The 22,058-nt window shown below is 40.9% G+C and overlaps 1 protein-coding gene across 2 annotated transcripts in view; it reads left to right on the top strand.

Annotated features, from left to right (window-relative positions):
• SETX (senataxin) overlaps positions 1 to 22,058 on the top strand; it is a 76,343-nt gene that overhangs the window by 49,740 nt on the left and 4,545 nt on the right. For both annotated transcript variants that reach the window (XM_082619262.1, XM_082619263.1), the window contains exons 16-25: positions 4,583 to 4,684; positions 4,890 to 5,005; positions 6,209 to 6,280; positions 7,977 to 8,126; positions 9,311 to 9,418; positions 12,126 to 12,313; positions 12,928 to 13,020; positions 14,703 to 14,867; positions 18,264 to 18,362; positions 18,964 to 19,051. In XM_082619262.1, the coding sequence (XP_082475388.1) occupies positions 4,583 to 4,684; positions 4,890 to 5,005; positions 6,209 to 6,280; positions 7,977 to 8,126; positions 9,311 to 9,418; positions 12,126 to 12,313; positions 12,928 to 13,020; positions 14,703 to 14,867; positions 18,264 to 18,362; positions 18,964 to 19,051 (1,181 nt within the window). The remainder of the gene's footprint in view (positions 1 to 4,582; positions 4,685 to 4,889; positions 5,006 to 6,208; positions 6,281 to 7,976; positions 8,127 to 9,310; positions 9,419 to 12,125; positions 12,314 to 12,927; positions 13,021 to 14,702; positions 14,868 to 18,263; positions 18,363 to 18,963; positions 19,052 to 22,058) is intronic.

Genomic DNA, 22,058 nt, shown 5'->3' on the forward strand with positions numbered 1-22,058 from the left:
TGGATGGTTCAGTATAGCTAGAATACAACGAGCTCCACCACGGCAAGGGTTTTTAAAAATGTGTTCATTGTAGTAACCCCAGTGCCTGGAACAGTGCCTGGCACTCGGTTGGGACTTAGTAGATGTTTAGTGGTGCAAAAGCTAGAGCAGTCATCACTTGTGGTTACTGAGTGCTCACTATGTGTCAGTACTCAGAGTAGTCCTCTGAGCCACGCAATAAATAACCTATCTACATTTTATAGGCGGAAAAGCTGAAGAGTTGAGATGTAAAGTATACCACAGGGATAAGTCTTTTCAGTACAGTTGACAGATTGAAGAGCATTGCCACCGAGGATTTGGGATGCTTGAGCGAATGTGTAAAGTCATTTCTGTGCACTTAACCGTAACACCTCCTCGCACACCAGCCATCCTGAGTGGTGTGGTTATGGCTCTGGGTCGGGCTGCTCTTCTAAACACATGTATCTTGCCTTCCCTAACCAAATTTTACTTTCCTTGAGGTTACCTGGCAGCGACCTAAATCAGTTAAGATTCAATTGGGCTGCAAATAATAGACACTCCAAATACAGTGGCTTAACTATGATAGAAGTTTATTTCCTTCTTACTCAGAAGCCCAGAGATGGGCAGTTGAGGGATGATACTGGCGTGATGACTCTGCTTCCGAGTCTTCAGAGACCTAGGGTCTTTCCACCTTGTTGCTCCACTACGTGGGACCCCCCACTCCTTAGTGCACCTCATGGTCAGAAATGGCTGCTCCAGCGCCAGTAGTCATGTCTAGCAAGTGCAAGGAAAAGGGGACAGATATACTAGCTGTGCTTTCAGGAAAGTTCTGAGACGCTGCCAGTAGCACCTCTGCTTATGTCCTTTTGGCCAGAACTTAGTCCCGTGGCCACACGAGCTGCAAGAGCAGCTGGGACGTGTCGTCTGTCTTTGCAGGGATCACGCACGTTTTCCCTTTTGTTGCACATGTATTAGCTACATGTCGAGGTCATTTGCTTTTAAAACTTAAAATGCATTGTCAACGGCAACTTTTCCACTCACCATTATGTTTGTGAGAACTATGACTTTATGTATCGCTGTATATGGATACGGTCATTCATGTTAACTGCTATAGGGTGTTTCATCGTATGAGTGCACAGTTTATTCGTTATCCATTGATAGAAATGTAAGTTCTTTTCCATTTTTTTTGTTATTTCAAACTTTATTCCTGTACTTGTGCCTGTTTCTCCAGTGCAGGATGAAAACGTTTACTGCAGTGACTGAGTTGTATCGTGTTGTACTGTACAGCAGCTGAAGGGAGTACACTGGAGTACTGTGTCCTTACTCACGTCTCCTGAGTATTCATACAGGCTGCTAGGGCAGTGCTTTCACCCTGTGGCTTGTGACCAGTTAGTGGATTGTGAAATCAGTTTAGGGAGATCAGAACCAGCATACTTACACAAGATAAGATAGAAGAGAAGAGAACAGAAAAGATTAGAGTGTAGGTAGTGAGGGGTAAGTATTGTTTTGTGAAACCTGTTTTATTGGTGAGGTATGAGTGTACTGGCTTTCCATGTGAAGTGTACCTCATACTATAGATCACGGTCAAAAGAGTTTATAAAAACACTGGTCTAGTGTATATATACCTAGAAATGAAAATGCTGGGTTGAAGCATTTGTGCAGCTTCTAGATAGTGCCCGGTTCTGCTCCAAAGTGGTTGTATCAAATTATACAACCGAGAACAGTTCCCGCGTGGTTTTCACTTTCCTTTCCCTGAGGGAGGGTAATAAGCCCTTTTTCAGGTGTGGGCTGACAACGCGAGAAGGCTGGGACGAAGGTGGCACAAGTGTCGTGTCTAGGTTGGATTTTTAATTTTTTTTTGTTAGAGAGAAAATGGCATCTCTTGTCAGTAAAGACAGTTTTTTTCTTCTTTTTCAGTACTTTCATTTTTGCTTCTTTTCACTATGTCCAGTGGTCCTGGGTGTCCTTTAAGGAAATACCTTGGACATCTCACCATTAAGTGTGATGTTTGTTTCTGGGGTTTGGTATATACCCTTTTATCAGGTTAAAAAAGTCCCCGTCTAATTAGAGTTTTTTTAATCAATGGGTGTTGAATTTTATTGCATGCAGTTTTTTTTTTCATTCATATCCCCCTCCCCCGCACCGCGCGGCAGTGCAAGCACAGAGTCCTAACCAGGGAATTCTGCTTTTCTTTCTTTCTCTTTCTTTCTTTCTTTCTTTTTTCTTTCTTTTCTTTCTTTCTTTCCATACGCCGAGGCTTAAGGGATCTTACTTCCCCGACCAGGGTTTGAACCCAGGCGCATGGCAGTGAAAGTGCCGAGTCCTAACCACTGGACTGCCGGGGAATTCCCTACAATGCTTTTCTAATGTGAAAATATCTTTGATTCCTAGAATAAGGTCAACTCGGTTGTGTACTATTATTTTTTACCACATTGCTGGATTGCTATTGATTTTTTTAAATGAGGCCAGCCTGTAATTTTTCTTTGTCATATCTTTGGTTTTAGTATTGAAGTTATACAGACTTTAAAAATGAAGTTATACAGGGCTTCCCTGGTGGCGTAGTGGTTGAGAGTCCGCCTGCCGATGCAGGGGACACGGGTTCGTGCCCCTGTCCAAGAGGATCCCACGTGCCGCGGAGCGGCTGGGCCCGTGAGCCATGGCCACTGAGCCTGCGCGTCCGGAGCCTGTGCTCTGCAACGGGAGAGGTCACAGCAGTGAGAGGCCCGCGTACTGCAAAAAAAAAAAAAAAAATGAAGTTATACAGACATTTATTTGGAGTGTTTCGTATAAGACAGAAAATTACCTGTTACTTGAAGGTTAATTTGTTTTTAGTGTTGTTTTATGGGGAGACTTCTTGTTTGTTTGTTTTTTGTCTATTTTTTGACAGATGGATAAGTTTCTGTCTGCTGAATGTCTTTAATTGTTGGTTTATTCAAGTTTTCTACATTTGAGTGAGTTTTGCTAATTCATATTATTCAAGAAAAAATTTCCACTTCACCTTAGGTTTTCAAATATATTGGTATAACATTGTTCACCGTATTCTCATTTTTAAAATCTCAACTGTATTTTGGTTGGGTCACCTTTGTCATTCTCTGTATTATGTGTTTAGACTCTAAGTCCACATGGGGCATGGGCCTATAGTTGGAAAGTCCTAGAAGAGAGTTTATTTTTTTCCCAGCTAAGCCCAGGCCAAGAGAGAGTCCTGTCTTTTTCATCCCTCCACCTCTTCCATGCCCTCTTGCTTTCTAGTGGGCTTTAAAATCCAAGCCCCCATTATAAAATTTCTATACGTTGATTGGAATGGTAGTTTTACTGATGTCGATATTTGTCAAACTCTATAGAACTAGGATTTTTAAATCTCTGCATTTTATTGTATGTAAATTAAAAAACAAACACCTAAGCATCTAGAGAGTGACCAGCCCTCACCCTGTTCCCTCCAAGGAAGCCACAGCAGCTCAGGGGCTTTCACCTCTGGTTTCCACCTTTCTCTTTGTTTTTGGCCCCTAGGAATTTCTCTTACATCCTTCTGAGCTCACCCTGCAATTTAAAGGATGTCTGTTTTAATTTCTGGAGCATTTTTAGGTGCTTATAGTGGGTATAAATCTCATCCACCTTCCTGGTAGAAACACAAGTTAGCAGTTTTGACACCTTCAAGTAAATGTTGGTCAGAGAAGATGGCTTCAAATTTTAGAAGAATGAGCTGAACTAGGAACAAAAATATGTGTAGACAGCTGTATAATGAGTTCATTTATTCATTCAACGTATGTTTATTGTACTTATGTGCCAGCTGCTGTTCTAGGCAGTGACCAAAACAAAACCTGGTTCGTATGGGACTCGGATTCAGTGGAAGGAGATAGCACACAAGTCTGTGATGTGTCAGATTGGGATAAGTGCTAATAAACGCTGCATGATTGCTATAGTTTAGTTCAGTGAAGCAGTGGGAGACTTTTAGATTAAATAATATCTGAAATGTGCTAACCTAAACTTAAAGTGTGGTTAATACACCAGTTAAATGATGCTGACAGTTTTTGGAATTACCATATTCCAGGATTTCCAGCATCTTGTGTCCCTTAGGTCCTGGCGTGGCATCGTGATGGGGAGCAGAGTTTGCAAACCGTGGCTCTCAGTGTTCTGCAGAAAAGCATGTGATGGTCCTGTGAGGTTCCGTTCGGGAAATTCAGACATGCATTAATAGAGAAAAGTCTTCGTCTTCGAAATGCCCTATGGTCAAGGGGTTTGTTTCCGTTTCACTCGCCGTTTCCCAAATACATCTGACCGTGGGGTGATGTGTAGCACGTAGTTCGAGGAGCAGTCGTGTGAGAGAACCTCAGCTCTGCAGCGTACTTGCTTGTGCAACCCCAGTAGCTTTTATTGGGTGGAAAGAAGTCCTTGCCTCATAGGGTTCCCAGGAAGCAGATCTCAGAGAATGTGTGTGGACCCTCTAGCGCCGTTCCCGGTATTTGGTTGAGTAATAGTTCACGTTAGCCCCTTCCTCTGATTGTTAATATATGTGCTTGGAAATAGTTATTAGGTACAGAAACTGACAGCGTTCTTATGAATCTCCAAGTGTGACTTCTACCAACAGGAAACTGTGGAGATATAAATTTAGTACGTCTGGGTCCAGAAAAGTCTATTAATACTGAGGTCCTAAGATTCAGCTTGGACAGCCAAGTGAACCACAGAATGAGTAAGTACTGAATAAAGGTATATATTAATTGATTTCTGTTTCTTCTTGTATGGTAGAAAATGGCGTGGGCATTAAAGGTAATTTGGAGACCCTAGAAGTAGTCTAGTTTTGAAAGCTAGTTTTTCTTCTCATTGTGTATGCATTTGTGTGTATTTGTTAGAATTAGCAGTTTTTTATCTTTTTTTTTTTTTTTTCTTTTTTAAAGAAAAAGACTTACCTTCTCATATTCAGGAGATGCATAGAAGAAAGGAATTTCTAGATCGTCAACTAGATGAACTTTCCCGCCAGCGTGCTTTATGCCGAGGTGGAAGGGAACTACAGGTATCTAAACATGTCTTGATCAGTGTTTTTTAATAGCTCATAGATAAACTAGTTGGTGAGTATTTGATGCCATTCTTTCATTGTGGAATAGCATAATTTGTGTATAAAAATGTACACAGAAATGGTATGCCTTACATTAGGGGTTAAACTTTTTTGAAAAGAACAAGATAGTAAATATTTTAGACTCTGCAGGCCATGTGGAGTCTGTTTTAGCCACTGAACGCCACTGTTAATAGCATGAAGGCAGAGTACATTACACGTAAGTGATGCCCCAAGGAATGGCCTGCTTAAGCAGAAAGAGCGTCCCTGCAGTACCCTGAACAGAACTGAATCATACACAGTATTAAGAATTTATTGGACTTCCCTGGTGGTCCAGTGGTTAAGAATCTGCACTTACACTGAAGGGAGCTCAGGTTCGATCCCTGCTCAGGGAGCCCTAGTTCCTCATGAGCATCCCTCATGCTGCACAGTGTGGCCACAAAAAAAAAAAAAAGAATTTATCAAATTAACACCTACTCATTGAAGCATGGGGTGCTGGTTGTTGGGTTGCTGGATAATGAGCTGATGTTTAAAAACAGGCCACAAGAGAAAGCGAAATAGAGAAGTTTATTTTCACAGGTCTTGAAGAAGGTATAAGGCATGTCTCGTGGGGCATGACAGGCAGGTCAAGGGAGAGTGCAGACAGAGAGAGGCAGGCCCTGGTGCACATGTCATTATCAGAGTCCATGGGTGGAGTACTTTGGGGTTCCCAGGCTAGGGCTGGATTGGCCAATTTTAACCGAAAGAGCAGGGTTTTGGTAAGTTGCTTGGAGGGTCTCTTATCTAAAGGGCATATAAGGGGAAGGCACTGGATGGCAGGGGAGACTGTTGATCACAAGAGCTTATGTTGGCTGGTGGGCTGGTGACTCCACGGGCTGCCATCTAGGGCGTGCGTGTGTATGAAGGGGCCTAGTGTTAGTTTGGGGTCTCTGCAGGCTGCTCGGCCAAACAAAATGGATGCCAGGGCAACAGTACCATGGAGTAGCTTAGCTAAACTCTGACACACAGCAACACAGGAAGACTGGTATAGAGAAAACACACTGGGTGAATCAGTTTTTCATTGGTAAAGTACTGGCTCACCCTTTTGAAATGTGAGGCAGTCCATTGGAAAGCATTTTAAAATGCTTAATTTAATTTTAATGATGGCATTCTGATTTTTTCCAGAGGCAAGAATTAGATGAAAAAATTGCCAGAGTTTCACAAGAAAGGCAGGAGCTTGCTTCTAAAATTAAAGAGGTAAGTAGGTCACCTGTAGCATTTTCCTGGTATTACTTTTTCTTTTTTTAAATTATGAAATAGTTCAGACAACCTATGGTCTTTTCTCAATTACATTTAAAAATTGGGGGGAATTCCCTGGCTGTCCAGTGGTTAGGACTCTGTGCTTCCATTGCAGGGGGTGTGGGTGTGATCCCTGGTCAGGGAACTAGATCCCATGTGCTGCAACTAAGAGCCCGCATGCCACAACTAAAAGATCCCTCATGCTGCAACGAAAAGATACCACACGCTGCAGGGAAGATCCCACATGCCACAACTAAGACCCAGTGTAGCCAAATAAATAAATAAATAACTGTTTGAAAATACAGGAAAAAAAATTACATGTCTGAATTCAGGTAGAGTGACAGTGGCTGGGATGTGGCCCAAGAAATACAAACACCTTTTTTCTCAGTTTTTGGCTGAAAGCATATACTCTTTTTACTTGTTTTTTATCACAAAAATCCTTCTATAACATGTATAACTTTTCCCAGTATTCTTTGGATATAAAAGTATCAACTAACATTTAGATTGGTCAGAGCTAGGATGAGCCAGGTGTGTACCCCGTCACCAGAATGCAGCCCTTAATGAAATGAATTGGGGGTCAGGGAAAGAGACGGTAATACTCAACCGGTAATGATATTTGTATTTTTGAGCTGAGGTTTTTCTCTTGAATGTATTATTGACCTTCTCTGTGTGGCTAAATAAATATAATTGAACTTAATGCATATTTCCACTAGCAGTTTGTTTATTTAAATCAAAAATTATGTGGAAGGCTTTTTATTAAAACTTTAAGCTGAGCCCAAAATTAATCTTCCCACATTTAAGGATGAAGTCCATGTTTACCAGTATTGTGGTTTTTGCCACTGATCACGTTGTTCTGTGGGCCATTAAATTAATTGTACTTGGCAGTTTTACTCATTAGATGGCTGAGAGGAGAGGTATGTGACAGTTAACAAGTGAGCACCAGAAGGCCACAGTTGCCACCCTCTTCTCACATACATGCCTTGGCATCCATGGTTGAATCTATCATATGTTGAGGGGTGATCCACAACAGCTTTTTCAGGAGGGGAAATAGGCTAACTGAATCTCTGATGAGAGTACTAGTTTATTAATTTGAACACTGAATGATATGCGTTGTGAGGTGTCATTCATACTATTAGTCTCCATCACAGTTTATTCCATTATAGTCTGGACCAAGGTTGTTGGATTCCACTGTGGAAGTAGAATGCTTGTCAGTTTCACAGGCGTTTTTGTTGGTACTAGCCCTTATAAAAGAGAGAACAATGTTACGTACTTAAAAACTAACAGAAAAGGGTATGTTGAGGCTTAGCTCTGATCCTGGTTTTACTCAGATAATTGCTTCACAACTCAGTAGAATTACTTAATCTTTGCTTATTCTGATACCTTCCCTCATACCTCAGGTTGTAAGAATTGTAATCCACTTCGACGAAATTAAACCCTGAATAAATTTTTCTTAATGTGCTTATTAACTCATGTTCTGAGATTAGACTCCACTGCCAAGTGTTCTTTCTGGTGGCTTCTGATTATCTTGAATGTTTCTGCTGTTTTCTAGGTTTGAGGTTCCTACCTAACATTTACTAGACATTATTCTGCCACATAATAAGTGTAGTTAGGAATTTATATATAACTGAATGTTGATTAACTTTTATTCTCTTAGGTTCAAGGACGCCCACAAAAGACACAGAACATCATCATCTTAGAATCCCACATCATCTGCTGCACACTGAGCACGAGTGGTGGTTTGCTGCTCGAGGCTGCTTTCCGTGGGCAAGGGGGTGTCCCCTTTAGTTGCATCATTGTTGATGAGGTCAGTAAGCAGTCGGCCATACAGCTTTGCCTAGGAGTAAGGAGTAAGTCTTAGATGAAGAGTGGCTGCCAAGATGTTGACAAAGTGGTCTTTGCATCTGATTTTGACCTGCCATTACATGTGTATTCTCTTATGTTGAAATATGCTGCTAATGACCCACCACGATGAAAATTGCTTTTTCAGTCCCTAAGACTGTAGTCTTAGGGACTCCTGATTGTTCTTCATAAAATCCCTCCCAAGGATTATTGTAGCTCCTGCTTGGGATATCTCTGGTTACCTTTTTTTTTTTTTTTTTTTTTTTTTGCGATACGCAGGCCTGTCACTGTTGTGGCCTCTCCCGTTGCGGAGCACAGGCTCCGGACGCGCAGGCTCAGCGGCCATGGCTCACGGGCCCAGCCGCTCCGCGGCATGTGGGATCTTCCCGGACCGGGGCACGAACCCGTGTCCCCTGCATTGGCAGGCGGACTCTCAACCACTGCGCCACCAGGGAAGCCCTCTGGTTACCTTTTGAAGCATTTTTAATATAACTGGACGGCTCTGAGCCACCATATTTTCAGCTAACATCTTTATTTCTACTTCACTCACTGAGCAAACATTTATTGGGTACCTACTGTTTGCCAGAATGTAGAGCCAGAAGACAAAAGAGATGGAAAATGAGGTACAGAGAACCCATCCAGGAGATCCAAGATCCAGTATTCACCAAAACGAAGGAATAGAAAAGATGGAAGTGATGAAATAATTGAAGGCAATGCCATTGAATTGAAAAGAAGCTTGAGTCTTGCAACTGGAGCGGCCTGCTGAGGAACAAGGAAGAGAGTGGGATGGGGTGGGACACACAGACACGCAGTCCCCCCAGGCATGTGCCCAGCAGGGACAAAGAAGACAAACCGGGGACATGACATGGCCCTTCTAGCTTATGGGCTGCTTCCCAAGTGGTAGTGGCACCTGAGTGGTGGCGGACTTCAAAACGTGTGTGGGTTTTTTCCCCCCCTTCGGCGTTTAGAATGTTTTTGTTGTTTTGTTTTCTAACCAAAGAAAGTTCTTATTTTTGATCTTTGGTGCAGAAGGAGAAAGTGTATGTTTCTGAATGGTTAGGACTCTTACGAATTGGATAGACTGTTTATGGATCAATAAATAATAGAGATAATTCTGATGATGTCTCCATCCTGTACTCTCTCACCAAGGCCGGACAGTCTTGTGAAGTTGAGACTCTTATTCCACTCATCCATCGTTGCAACAAGCTCATCCTCGTAGGAGATCCTAAGCAGCTCCCTCCCACGGTCATTTCTATGGTACGTGTTTTCACATTCGTGTTGCTTTAAAGTGGAAGGGGCTTGTTTGGGTTTTTTTGTTTTGGGCGGTGGGGCGGTCTTTCTTGGATCATCATCTCTTATTTGCAGGGAAAAACAGGGAATGGCTGAGAAAAGAGAACCACCGTTGAGAGCCTTCATAGTAAAAGTCTCCGGAAATGTTCCTTTGTTCATAATGTGCTTATGTGTGTGTGACGGGAGCAGTGTGAGTGTCACAGACCAGAAGTTTAGGAGGAGGATGTCCCGTGTGCAGTGGGCTGTTCCTTTGGGAAAGGCAGTGTGCAGCTGTTCTAAGGGCTGTATCTGATTTATTTTAGTAACATAAACACCAAAACAATAATAAAAGAAAAACGTTAAAAGCAAGGAAGAGAATCCAACCTCCGGATTTATATTTAAATATGTGCAAATTTGAGGAAAACAGTATAAAGAGAAATTATTCTTACAGTAACGTTTTCAATTTTAGGATTCTGTATCCTATAGCGCAGGAAAATGCCGGCGTCCCTCACATCCTCTGAAAGGGAAGGTGGTGAAAGGAAAGAGGTTGTGGGCTGTGCTTGTGGGAAGATGAGCACCAAAGTTGTGGTCCCCTTCACTTCGTTTCTTATATCTCACTAAAGATGGCTCCTAGAAATGCACAGCAGAATCAGGATTCAGATGTTTTGGGTAATCTTCATAGGTCTAGATGACGGTTTTGAAGTTTAATGAAATTTGAGCATTTTACTGATACATAGATTATTTGTACAAATATAGAGTAGTGGCTGCATAAACAGTCCCAGAGAACAGACCATTTTCACAGCATTTCTGTTACGTTATGGAAAGAAAGCAGGTGGTTTTTGTTATTACTGTTTTTTGACTTTGGACTCATCAAAATGATAGTGCAGTTCTTTGACGTCTGAACACTCGTGCGTGACTGTTCAAGGGAGTAGCCTAGCAGCGCCCGCGTCCCTGAGTGAAAACCTTGTCCATAGGAGAGAGTTGCTGTGGGGGGCTCTGCTTGTGGAGACCTAGGAGGAGCCAGCTCTGCCCTGCATTCTTTGAATAGTTGCAGTATTTCAGAAACCTACTGATTTAACTTCCTGAAGGGCCTTAGCGTATGGTTAGTGAAAAGGGTTGTTGATAGGCCTCAACTTTCCTGTCTACTTTGGTGATTGATTAAAAACAGCAGAAATGAGAAAAATCCATTTGGGCTTTTCTTATTGTTGCAAAAACAATAGAGGCTTATTGAGAAAATTTCAGAAAATAATTACAAAGTTAATTTTCTCAACATGCCTCTCTAACCCTAGGGATAATTACTATGAAAAGTTTAGTGAGTATTTGAACAGTTTGTGGGCATGTGTGTGTTGACTTTTTTTCAGTCTGTGTTCATTGAGTGCCAGGCTAATTCAGGCACTGTTTTTAAGTTCTGGCGTCATAACAGTGATGAAAATAGACAAGAATCCCTGCCCTCGGGCTTCCCTGGCAGCGCAGTGGTTGAGAGTCCGCCTACCGATGCAGGGGATACAGGTTCGTGCCCCGGTCCGGGAAGATCCCACATGCCGCGGAGCGGCTGGGCCTGTGAGCCATGGCCGCTGAGCCTGCGCGTCCGGAGCCTGTGCTCCGCAGCCGGGGAGGCCACAACAGTGAGAGGCCCACATACCGCGTTTTCTGGAAGTAGTTGTGTTACCTCATATAAACCATTTTCTTTTTCCCCAGAGTGAAGTAAATGAGGTTTTTTAGCTAACTTGAATAGATAAACTTTGGGGGGTATAGATGAAATTGCCAAATGTCTACTAAAAATATTCTCTTTAATTATACAAACCTATTTAATATCACATATGTAAATAATCACATATATAACTAATATAAGTAAGAAGTAATGCCTGTTTTCTCCACTCTGATAGTTTGTGAAGCAGGTTTATTAAAACTTTGCACATACATCTTCAATGCTCATATTGTCAACATCACTCATAAAGATTGCATCATCCTAGTGGGTTTTCCAGAGCACATTTTTTGCTTCTAGATTATTTAAGATGTAATACTTTTTGAATCTTGATATGATGCTACCATTGAAAAGTATATCCCAAGGCACGACCGTGATAACATTAAGACAGTTTTCTTCGTTTGTCATGTAAGTCACTGTGTTTCAGATCACAGGTTTGTAACCCTTTCTTGGATTTATGAAATCAACTTAGTTGCCTGTCTCCTCCACTAGAATGTAAGTTCTGTGACACTTGATCTTACTCACTGTAGACTCTCAGCACCCCAAATTTTAGCTGCTCGGTATATGATGGATGGATGAAGAAATTGGTCTTTCAGAGGCTTATTTACAATGACATTCATTATTTCTAGTTGTGAGAGCATAGCCCAGAAATAATTGTTAAAATCTGTGTTACAGTTCTTTGCTGCTTTTATCATCGATTCTTTCAGGTGACCCCTGTTAGCACCAAAATAGCGACAGTTGTGGTCATTCACAAGATCACATCTCGTTCATAAGCAGTATGTGGGTTTTCTAAATAAGGAGAAAATACCTTAACTTTTGTAGTCAAGCTACATGGCTTTTCTAGGGCTGGAGTCGGAAACTTCTTCTTTCTCTGAATCTTTGGTTGTTGGTAATACCTTGTACATTTTAGAGCTCAGTGATTGTTTTTTTAATAGTGGGAAAAGTACAAATGAATTCTTGGAGATTATTGCTTTGTTTTCCTCCTTTCAGAAGGCCCAGGAGTATGGCTATGACCAGTCGATGATGGCCCGCTTCTACAGACTTCTGGAAGAGAACATGGAACACAACGTGATTGGCAGGCTGCCTGTCTTACAGCTCACCATTCAGTACAGGATGCACCCAGACATATGTCTCTTCCCTTCTAATTACATTTATAACAGGAACTTGAAAACAAATAGGTGAGCTCTGTTCATTGCATGTTCACCTGCTTTATTTGTAGGTTTGGCTGCTTAGGAAGAATAGCTCTTTTCTTGTGCTTTTAGGTCTGGTTATTAAAAACATAAAGGTTTAATACTTTTAATTACAAAAGTCCTATTGATTGTAGCAAATGCAGATAAACGAAAAGAAAGGGAAAAACCCAGCCCCTATTGATACTACCCAGAAGTAATCACTGGTAACATTTTGTTATATCTACTTCCAGCCCTTGTACTATGCACATCTTTTTTTACTTTTTCTCTTTTTGGGGGGGTGGGAAGCACACCATGCTCTACATAGTATTCTGTAGCTTGCTTTTTTCACTTACTGTATTATGAGTAACTTTCCAATCATGATTATTATATTTTAATCACATGGGTCATTCTCCCTAGTACTAGAATAGAAATGAAATTCACTTGCTACCTTTCACTAAAATATGTTATTTAAAAGTATTTAATTTTATTTAAAAAGAAGGTCCTTCTTGTCCTCTTACTTTCCCTTGCTCTCTTCCCCAGAAAGAACAAATGGTAATAATAATTCTAAAACGTTTTCTCTTATAATTTGACTTGCATTCTAAATGGTGGCTGCTCTTTTGTAGAATGACAGAGACTATTCGGTGTTCATCTGACTGGCCATTTCAACCCTACCTCGTGTTTGATGTTGGAGATGGTTCAGAAAAGCGGGATAATGAGTACGTTCTCCTTTTTCTTCAGTCCCCACTGATGGTCCCAGAATTTTTATATTGTTTCTGTTCATATTTAAATTCAAAATATTTTCCATATAAATCTCTTTGCCTAGTGCCAGTGCACAATCATTTTCTTTTAGCTGGGTTGATAACTTCACCCTTTCAATCATAAATTACTGATGTCTTTATATATTTCAGTCTTGATTTTCTTTTTTTCTTAACTGGGTAATGGGGGTTATGTTACCTAACATGCGGTCAGCACTTCAGTGGATCCATGCTGAGATCACAGCTGTGAGTAAAACAGATGTGGCCCCAGTGCAGGGCTGCTGTGGTCTAACAGGGGAGACAGACATTAACCAGGCCATCACCGTGGTGATTAATGATTCTGGTTGGGTTAAGTATTGTGACGGATAAGTACAGATACAGTTGAATCAAGGTGTGAGGCAGAGGGTGGACAATACTTTCAGCATGTTGGATTGTGAATCAGGTGGTTTGTGAATGACAGCGAAAAGGAGCAGTGGTTGCTAATTAGGAAGCACCTCAGAGGAGCCAGGGCTTCTTGTGAGAGAATAAAGGAGGAGGAGCCCGGAGGCTGCATTTGTTAGCACAGATAGAAATGCCACCCCTGCATCATGACGTATGAAGAAATAGAAATTCCACCTCTGCGTCAGGAGAGAGCTGCAGAGCAAGTGGTGTCCTCCATGAGAATAAGATATTAGTTAATAGTGGTGGAGGGAGGGGCCCCTCAGTGAAGAAGTTAGAAATACGGAGCAGTTGGCTGGGGGGTTGCTCTTCCAGAGGGATTGTGGAGGTTGTAGTGGGGTCTGTTGGAATGGAGCAGCGGATTGAGAGTTTACCACATAAGTACTGTGGAGATGGATGGTCACGGGAAGAGTGTTGGCCTGAGAGGTGACCAAATAAAGCTTTCAGGTATGGAAAAGAAGGCTAGCTGACTGGCTTGTCTGTATAGTAAGTCTTGAAATTAGAACAGTGAATATTTAAGGCTTTAAAGTGAGACAGATAAGGTAGCCTCGGGAATAAAGGTGCGAGTGCAGGGCATCCCCCAGTGTGCACACATGTTGCATTTGGTATGGTGATGAGGGAACGCATTGTAGTTCAGGAGATGAGTTGGGAGTGCAGGATGAGGCCAGCAAGGACAGAGGACGTGATCCTGCTGTAGGGCCCCGTGTTCGTTCATCTCTGGGAGCCGGGTCACATTTAGTCTGTGGCTGCCATCCTCTCGGTCATGTGGTGCATGATCTGCATGGCCTGTGGTGGGGAATGCAGGAAGGTAGTACATCTGAAGCACTTTTCTCAGTGTTGGGAAGATAGTCAATCCTTAATGTTAGCTATTCATTAGTCATATCTCCATTGTTATTATGAATACTTTCGTTCTCACTGTGGCTATCCCTGTTTTAATAAGTGAAGAAACTGGTGCCTTAACATCACTTAACTCCAACCTCTTTTCTCTCATACAACTTCGTGTTTCACTGGGCAGTTATTTCTATATTTATTCATATGTACAATATTAATGGTCATTATAACAGCCTCTTTGAATCACTGCTGACTGAATAAAGATGAAACCTACCTATGTACCCTTTACTGTAGTGAAAAACAAAGTGGAACTTAACTTAGCAATTGGACTGCTATTAGTTTTGATGTGTTGTATTTTTTTTGGTCTTATTTAGCTCATATGTAAATGTTCAAGAAATAAAACTGGTAATGGAAATAATTAAACTTATGAAAGACAAAAGAAGGGAAGTTACTTTCCGAAGCGTTGGCATAATAACCCATTACAAGGCTCAGAAGATGATGATTCGGAAGGATTTGGACAAAGAGTTTGATGGAAAAGGGTGAGGCATCTCTATTTTTACAGATATTTCCAGTTTTTCCATTGAATTAAAAAGAAGAAAGGGGATAGAAGGAAAGAAGAAAAGGAAGCTTAACTCTAGGGAGTGGTCTTAGACCAAGGAGACTAGGACCCTGGCTCCATAGACTTGTGCTGGGAGGGAGTGTGGTTACACCTGTAGCCCCTGCAGATGGAGTGCCTCCTGCCAGTTCAAATGTCATCACCGTTACACTTGACAATGGAAGTGACTGAGAAATTCTTCAGGCCTTTCCCTTTAGTTGGATGACTTGTTATCTGAATTCTAACTCTACTGAGAATCATGTATATTCACATTTTCGCTTAGAATAAATTATTTAACCCTTTTAGTGCCTTCATGTATAGGGTGAAGATCATGTTTTTGTCTCCTTTATACCTCAACAGTAAAATTAAAAATTAAATATTGGAAATCCATTAACTCAAAAGTTTCTGCACCTAGAAACACACAAAGTACCAAAATTGACTCTAGAAAAAAACAGAAACTTTGGATAGACCTATTAAACGTAAAGAGATTGAGTTAGTAATCACTTTCCAACAGAGAAAAACACAGGACCAGGCTTCACTGGTGAATTCTGTCAAACATTAAGAATTAACACCAGTCCTTTGCAAACGCTTCCAAAAAATAGAAGGGAAGACTTTCTAACTCATTTTATGGGGCCATTGTTACCCTGATACCAAAGCCATGGAGACATCACCAGAAAAGAAAACTATGGACCAATATCCTTTATGAATATGAATGCAGAAATTCTCAACAAAATAATGGCAACTGAACTCAACAGCATATTAAAAGGATTATTTACCACAGTCAAGTGGAGTTTATCTCAGGAATGCAAGGTTGGTTCAACATAGGAAAATCAGTCAGTGTGATATACCATATTAAAGGGGGAAACCCCACATGACGGTGATCATCTGAATAAATGTGGAAAAGACATGTGACTGAATGCAGCAACCTTTCATGATAAAGATACTCAATAAACCAGGAATAGAAGGGAACTTCCTCAACCTAATAAAGAGCATCTATGAAAAACCCACAGCTAAAACATCATACTTGATGCTAAGATGGAAAGCTTTCCCCCTATGATCAGGAGGGATGCCTCTCTCACTACTTCTGTGCAGCACTGTATTAGAAGTTCTATGCAGAGCAATTAAGCAAGAAAAGGAAATAAATGGCATCCATATTGGAAAAGAAGAAGTAAAATTGTCTCTTCACAGATGGCATAATCTGGGACTTGCCTGGTGGACCAGTGGTTAAGACTCCATGCTTCCACCACAGGGGGCATGGGTTTGATCCCTGGTCAGGGAACTAAGATCCTGCACGCCGCGTGGTCAAAAAAAAAAAAAATCCAAAAACCAAAAAAACAAAACCAACAAAAAAACACAAATGGCATACTCTCACATACAGAAAACCCTTAAAAAATCTATGCAAACTCCTGGTCCTTCTAAACAAGTTCAGCAGAGTTGTAGGGTACCAGATCAGTATACAAAAATCAGTTGTATTTCTGTACACTCTAGGGAAGTCTGAAAAGGAAAATTTCTTAAAATTCCATTGACAGTAGCATCATAAAGAACAAACTACTTCGGAGTAAATGTAACCAAGGAAGTGTGAGCTCACACACAGAAGGACAAAACGTTGTTGAAAGAATGTAAAGAACTAGGTAAATGTAAAGACGTTTCACGTCCATGGATCGGAAGACTTAATATCGTCACGATGGCACCATTCCCCAGGTTGATCTACAGATTCATTGTTATCTCTGTCAAAATTCCAGCTACCTTTTCTTACAGAAATGGACAAGCTTATTCTACAATTCACATGGAAGTGCAAGAGACCCTAAATAGCTTGACAGAGAACAATGTTGGAGGGCTCACACTTCCCTCTTTCAAAATTTACTACAAAGCTATCAACACTGGTACCTGTCATAAGGGTAGACATACAGACCAATAGAATAGAAGTGAGATTCCGGAAATAAATCCATACATTTATGGCCAGTTGATGTTCAACAAGGGTGCCAAGCCTATTCATTGGGGAAAGAATAGTTTTTCAACAAATGGTGCTGGAATAACTGGATATCCACATGCAAAAGAATGAATTTAGACCCCTGTCTCACACTGTATACAATAATTAACTCAAAATGAATTAGAGCCCTGAGTCTAAGAGACAAAATTATAAAACTTATAAGGAAACAAAGGTAAATTTATATGACCTCAGATTAGGCAACAGATTCTTAGATATGATACCCAGGCACAAGTAACCAAAGGAGAAGTAAATTGGCCTTCATAAAAATTAAAAACTTATATGTGTTTCAAAGGACACTATCAAAAGAGTGAAAAGACAACACACAGAGTGGGAGAAAATACTTGCAAAATATTTATCTGACAAGTCATATCCAGAATATATAAAGAAGTCATACAACTGAATAAAATGATAATCTAACTTTTTAAGTGGGCAAAGGATGTGAATAGCATTTCTCAAAAGAAGATAAACAAAAATCCAACAGGCACATGAAAAGCTGTTCCACATCATTTGTCATTAGGGAAATGCAAATCAAAACCACAATGAGGAGATATCATTTCACACCCACCAAGATGACTATCATTACAAAAAAAAAAAAAAAAACAAGTTTTGGCAAGGATGTGGAGAAACTGGAATACTTATACATTGCTGGTGAGAAACTGTAGAAAACAGTTTGGCAGCTCCTCTTAAAGTTGAACATAGAATTACCACGTGACCCCAGCAATTCCACTCCTAGGTACATACCTGAAAGAATTGAGAAAGGGTTCACACAAAAGCTTGTACATGAATGTTCGTAGCAGCATTATTCATGAGAGTCAAAAAGTGGAAACAACCCAAATGTGCCAAAATGGTACATAGGTAAGAAGTAAATTGTGTATCTGTACAAGCGAATAGACAGTCGTGGAAGGAATGAAGTACTGTTACCAGTCTACGACATGGAAGAACGTTGAAAACATTGTGCTAGGTGAAGGAAGCCCAACACAGAAGGTCCCATATTTTATGCTTCCATTTATATGAAATTTCCCATGTAGAAAAGTCCATAGAGACAGACAGTAGATTAGTGGTTGCCAGGGCCTGGGGAGGGGGAGACAGAGACTGATGGCAGATAGGCACAGGGCTTCTCTCCTGGGTGATGGACATGCTATGAAATCAGATAGCGGTGATGACTGCACACTGTAGTGAATGGACTCAACGCCACCAAATGGTGTGCCTTAAAATGGTGAATTCTGTGTTATGTGAATTCTACTCCAGTTTAAAAAGATAGCACTAAAAAAGTAAGAAATACTACTGTGTAAATATGTATATTTACTAATTATCTTTTTTCAGTAAATATGTTTCTCTCTTCGTAACTAGGCCAGCAGAAGTAGATACCGTGGACGCCTTCCAGGGTCGCCAGAAAGACTGTATCATTGTTACATGTGTCAGAGCAAATGCCATGCAAGGCTCAATTGGGTGGGTAACTGTCATCATTGATTCTTTGCTTGTTGATGATCCAGAGTTAGATCTTTCTAATCACTGTTAGAGAATACCATCATTTGCTCTATTTTCTTATACAAAAAATTGAGTAATATCGTGAAGGTTTCTTTTTTAAGTTGTGAAGTTGATCCACTGTTAGGTCTGCTTCTCTTGGTACCTTGTGTATTAACCCATGTCACAGTGTGAATCTTTTTTCACTTGATAAGAGTGAAACGATTATTGAATCCAGTGTATTTTGCAGGGGCATGTTTCTCTCCATGGCATGTGTCATAATTGATCTACTGTCATATTTTTAGGATCTTTTAAGGCTTAAAAATCATACCATTAAAATTTCCAATATCTCATCCAAGTTAGAATAGGAAATCGACAGACAGATGCATCACTTTGAAGAAAAGCACTGGGCATCTTGTTTGTTTGCTGTCCTTAATGCGAATTGCTTCTGCGCCAGGTCCTGCACCATGACCTTAAAGCAGGAGCCCAAGAAAAGCTGTCTGAAACGCCTGTGTCTCACCTACACTGGACATGCCGAGTCTTTCTGAAGAAAGAAGTAACTTTTTTTTCCCCTTCTATTGCTTAGGTTTCTGGCAAGTTTGCAGAGATTGAATGTCACCATCACACGAGCCAAGTACAGCCTCTTCATCCTGGGACATTTGAGGACCCTGATGGTAGGTACATTCTAGAGGACCAGAGAACTCCAGAGTTTGCTCATCATGACTGATACCGGGTTGAGGTTTTGTTTTTATTTTTCATCAAAGTGGAAATGATTTTGAGGCTACAGACAATAATGAGCCTCTTCCCCCTGGTTGTTATGTCCTCCAGCAGCTTCTTCCTGGGAGCTTTTATAATGCCTAAACCGCTCACCCTTTCTTAGCCCAAGACCCAGGTATCCGTAATGTACTCTCAAGATGACCTTTAAAAAAATTGTATCTACATGGTACAATTGTTAAGAAGACATGTAAACCCATATATGTAAAGTGCTAGAAGATTGGTTAGCACTTAGTAAACACTCAGTAAATGTGGCTGTTAGCCTAGCTTAATGCCAGAGAGAGGGGGAGTTTTCAGGAGAGTACTTGGATCTTCATTTCTGTCTTGGCACTTAGAGCAGCACTGCTTGCTGTTTCCCTTGAGGGGTGAGTGGCATCAGAGCTCGTCCATCCGTACAGATACTCCTCTAGAAGGAGGGGCAAGTTTACATCTGTAGTCGACAAATAGTACAGCTTAATTTGGTGAATCACAGCTAGATAAAGCATATATTTGCTGCCTGTCTCATTAGGTGTAATAACTCAGTTTCTCTAATTTCTGTATTTAACAGAGTCATTGTTTTATCTCAGGAGAGGTGCCAACTCAGTAGGTTTTTCCCCTGTTTTGGTTAGTTCCACCAGAGGGCGCCCAAATACAATCTTTCTCATTCAGCTCTTACCTAGATCTCTGGTCTTCAACCTTTGTTGTTTGTGTACCCCCTTGAAAGAATGTTTAAAAGCTGTGTATCCTCCGTTTTTAAGTTTATATTGAAAATTTTTCATCGTTAAGTGTTGATAAAGATTTTGTTTCTAATGTATTGTAAGTATTTGACATTTTAAAATAAAGCTATTAAAAATAAATCCATTATGCCACTCTTGAATATATCCAGTGGAATAGAGAGCAGTGTTATTCTTTCTGCTCTTTAAAATTGAATTGCCATTTATACTGTTGAGGATAAAATTCAGTGGGGGTAGTTTATATATTTTCATAATTAAAAGCCTTTCTGTTAATATGACTATTAGGCTTTTCTGCCACAAAAAATTTACATGTAAATTTGAAAGTTTAAAGAATTGGTTTTCATAACGATTTGGGGAAACTGTGTGAAGGGTGTGTGGAACCTCTGGACTGTTTTGGTAACTTCCTATGAATCTATAGTTACCTCAAAGAGTTTTTTTTTTTAATTATTTTTCCTGTGACCACAAGGATCTGAGTATTAATGAACGATCCCTTGTCAGTTGAGTAACGTATTAACAATGATTATTTCCACACAGTTGAGTTTTGATAATGTTCAAACCCGAAAAGTAAAATGTTTATAGAGCTGTGTCTCTTAGATGCCCTGATTGCAGGAGCCTTCATGGGCACCCCTCTGTTTACCACCCCCTCTATTTGACACCCAGGCGTGTTTACCTCCCCTAGCTGTGTGCCCTGTGGTCAGATTTGGGACAGGTGAGAGTTGTGGTTGTGAAGGATGGAGTGGAAGGTCAGAAAAGCCCCAGGAGGACATAGGGAACTGGGGTTTGGAAGCTGAGGTTTGGAAATTGATTCCCAGAAAACGTGCTCACATCCCCCCGAGGAAGTCTCTGTGAGCCCCAGAGTCACCGTCACGCAGGTTTGAAGACCACTGACGTCTAGCTGCGGTATAGACGTTATTATCTTCACTCTGGGAAGCCAGTGTGACAAAAAGAGACCGACAGAACAGAATAGAAAAACTTCCAGTTTATCATTTGGTCTTTGCAGTCCAACTTACGTATTTGTCCTTGGGCTTCCCCCGCCCCAGCCTCTTTTTTTTTTTTTTGGTTCTTCAGCCCAGTTTCCCTTATGGAGATAGAATCGGTGATTAAGGCTCTTGGTTTCCTCTGAGAAATCAAGACTAATAGCCCTTTCTCAGAACTGTTTTTGTGATCTAGGGATTGGATTAAACAGCAAGTTTAGGTGCAGTGGAATTGGCAGAAATAGCAGCAAGACCATCTGCTTTACATCTGCGTTCCAGCCACAGGGCAGGACGCTCAAGAGCTCTCCTGAGTCAGGGAGATCTGAGCCTGGTCCTGCTTCCACGCACCTTCCTGGTGCATGCGGTCACCGTACCGAGCACTTGATTTACATGACTGACTTTAAAAGGCCCTGTGAGGTCTGCATTGCCACCATAGCTTATCAAATCCAAGAAGCCAATAGTTATATAATGTGCGTCATTATTTTATGCTCTACTATTGAACTGTGACACTTTATTTTCACTTAGAATTTTTGTTTTATAGTTACTGAAAGAACTCTTTTAGACTTTAGACAGATTTTTATTGGGTTGGCCAGAAGGTTCATTTGGGTTTTTCTGTAACATCTGAATGAACTTTTTGGCCAACCCAGTGTCATACCACTCTTGTTCATACATAGGAAAAACAGCAAAATAGGTAGACTAAGACACCCCTGAAAGCATCTCACTTTCAGACTAACACTCTGGTCGTCCCCATTCACCATCCCATGTACCCTTGCTCACGCTCGAACCGTTCCCTGTGCAGTCAGAGGCATCTCATGAGAGGTCCCCACTGTGATCCCGGGGTTTTTTCCAACTTCTGATCTCCATTCTCCAAGTTGTAGTGCTGATACTTTCTTGTCTTATCTGAAGATGTCTGTGGAAAGATTTTTCAGGCAAGAGCCAGGACTCGTGCTTTTTAAAAGTGGTTTGTTGACTAAAAGTCAAGAGGTTGTAGTTGCCCAGCCATGAATTCCTCCAGGATTACATACATGGAAACTGCTGCCTGGCCAAGAGGCACCCCAAAGTCAGAAACGGTAAAATGTGAAAATAAAGCGCATTTTATTTATTTTATTTTATTTCAAAGCACGTTTTAGAGTCATTTAAATAAAATACTATTCATACTTTACAGTGAGGAAACAGGCTCAGAGAGGTCAAGTGACTTGACCAAGGTCACACAGCAGGTC

This window comes from Mesoplodon mirus (genome assembly GCF_964341445.2).
Source record: "Mesoplodon mirus genome assembly, chromosome: 1".
Classification (NCBI taxonomy): Eukaryota; Metazoa; Chordata; class Mammalia; order Artiodactyla; family Ziphiidae; genus Mesoplodon; species Mesoplodon mirus.